Source organism: Grammomys surdaster, unplaced genomic scaffold (assembly GCF_004785775.1).
Source record: "Grammomys surdaster isolate TR1022 unplaced genomic scaffold, NIH_TR_1.0 63, whole genome shotgun sequence".
Taxonomy (NCBI): Eukaryota; Metazoa; Chordata; class Mammalia; order Rodentia; family Muridae; genus Grammomys; species Grammomys surdaster.
In genome coordinates this window covers 20,673,490-20,674,859 of record NW_021604565.1, presented here as the reverse complement: position 1 = coordinate 20,674,859, position 1,370 = coordinate 20,673,490, and the positions used below count along the sequence as shown (strand labels likewise).

Below are 1,370 nucleotides of genomic sequence, written 5' to 3'. Positions count from 1 at the left end.
AGTATGAAAAATTGAGGGGAGGAAGAAGGATGTGTATTCTGAAATGAAGAGGTGTGGTTGTGTGGTGGAGCAAGCTGTAGAGACACAGTTAAAGAAGATCAAGTAGGACCTGACCTATATGTCAACTATTCTTGGTCCCAGAGCATTGAATATAATCTTGAAGTATTAACTATGGAAGTATTGTTATCTTCGGGGAAGAACTTTAGATGAAGTCCAGAATGTAGATTGAAGAAGGCAAGATGCAAATACATGGGCAGTAGCAGTGAAAAAGCCATGGTCCAGGTCAGAGATGATGGATGCTTATCCCAGAACTAGGGAGCAGTTGAGAGCCTGGATGGAAACAGTGTGCTGGTTCCACTCAACTCATAGTTTGAATATGAGTGAACCACTGAGCTTTCTTGTTCCACTAAATCCTCTCTTGAGGATGAGATTCTGGGGAGAATACAAGTAATGTTTACCTTTTAAAAACATTAGCTGTATTACAGATTAACAATGTTTCAGTGTTGATTAAAAAACATTATCACGCCCTTTCCCCTGGCTGGCATTGCGGAGGCCGCAGGATGCCTGGAGTTACTGTAAAAGACATTAACCAGCAGAAGTTCGTCAGAGCTCTGGCAGCCTTCCTCAAAAAGTCCGGGAAGCTTAAAGTCCCTGAATGGGTGGACACAGTCAAGCTTACCAAACATAAAGCGCTCTCCCCATATGATGAGAACTGGTTCTACACACTAGCTGCTTCCACAGCGCAGCACCTGTACCTCCGTCGTGGTGCAGGGGTTGGCTCCGTGACCAAGATCTACGGAGGACGGCAAAGAAACGGTGTCAGGCCCAGCCACTTCAGCAGAGACTCTAAGAGTGTGGCTCGCCGGGTCCTCCAAGCCCTGGAGGGGCTGAAGATGGTAGAAAAGGACCAAGATGGGGGCCACAAGCTAACACCTCAGGGACAGAGAGATCTGGACAAGATTGCTGGTCAGGTGGCAGCTGCCAACAAGAAGCATTAGAACAAAGGATGCTGGTTAATAAATGGCCTCATTCATAAAAAAAAACCATTATCACTTATATCATAAAATTGATAGGTAATTTTCCAACTTAATAAAGCACTGTGTTCTCCTTTGCTCATCACATTTTATAAAAAAAGGTTTTAGCACTGGGAATCAAAGACAGATCTTAAAGCAGGACAACGAAAGAAGGTTAAAATGAGTTGACATCCTTTATCTTACATACACAAATAGTAAATGATGATCCGATGACTGCTTTGGGGGGAAATGTTATAGGAAATGATGCAGCCCATGATTTCTGTCTTTCCAAGGTGGCTTTAATGCTAACAAATAGCTTAACTTGCTAGGAAGAAGTTGCAAAATATGAGTAAACAG

At 43.2% G+C, this 1,370-nt stretch overlaps 1 protein-coding gene across 2 annotated transcripts; it reads left to right on the top strand.

Annotated features, from left to right (window-relative positions):
• The first annotated feature begins 552 nt into the window (after positions 1–552).
• Positions 553–1,038, top strand: LOC114621763 (40S ribosomal protein S19-like). Of its 2 annotated transcripts, XM_028768131.1 has the most exons (2): positions 553–771; positions 915–1,038. In XM_028768131.1, exons 1-2 carry the CDS (start codon positions 561–563, stop codon positions 1,034–1,036), a joined length of 333 nt encoding a protein of 110 aa, XP_028623964.1. In that variant the 5' UTR covers positions 553–560; the 3' UTR covers positions 1,037–1,038. The 2 variants fall into 2 exon arrangements, with proteins under 2 accessions (XP_028623964.1, XP_028623958.1); XM_028768125.1 differs by having other exon boundaries at positions 553–1,038.
• The last annotated feature ends 332 nt before the right edge of the window (positions 1,039–1,370 follow it).

Excerpts from the sequence above, each read along its gene's own strand:
- LOC114621763 (XM_028768125.1), top strand. The coding sequence starts at position 561 with ATGCCTGGAGTTACTGTAAAAGACATTAACCAGCAGAAGTTCGTCAGA.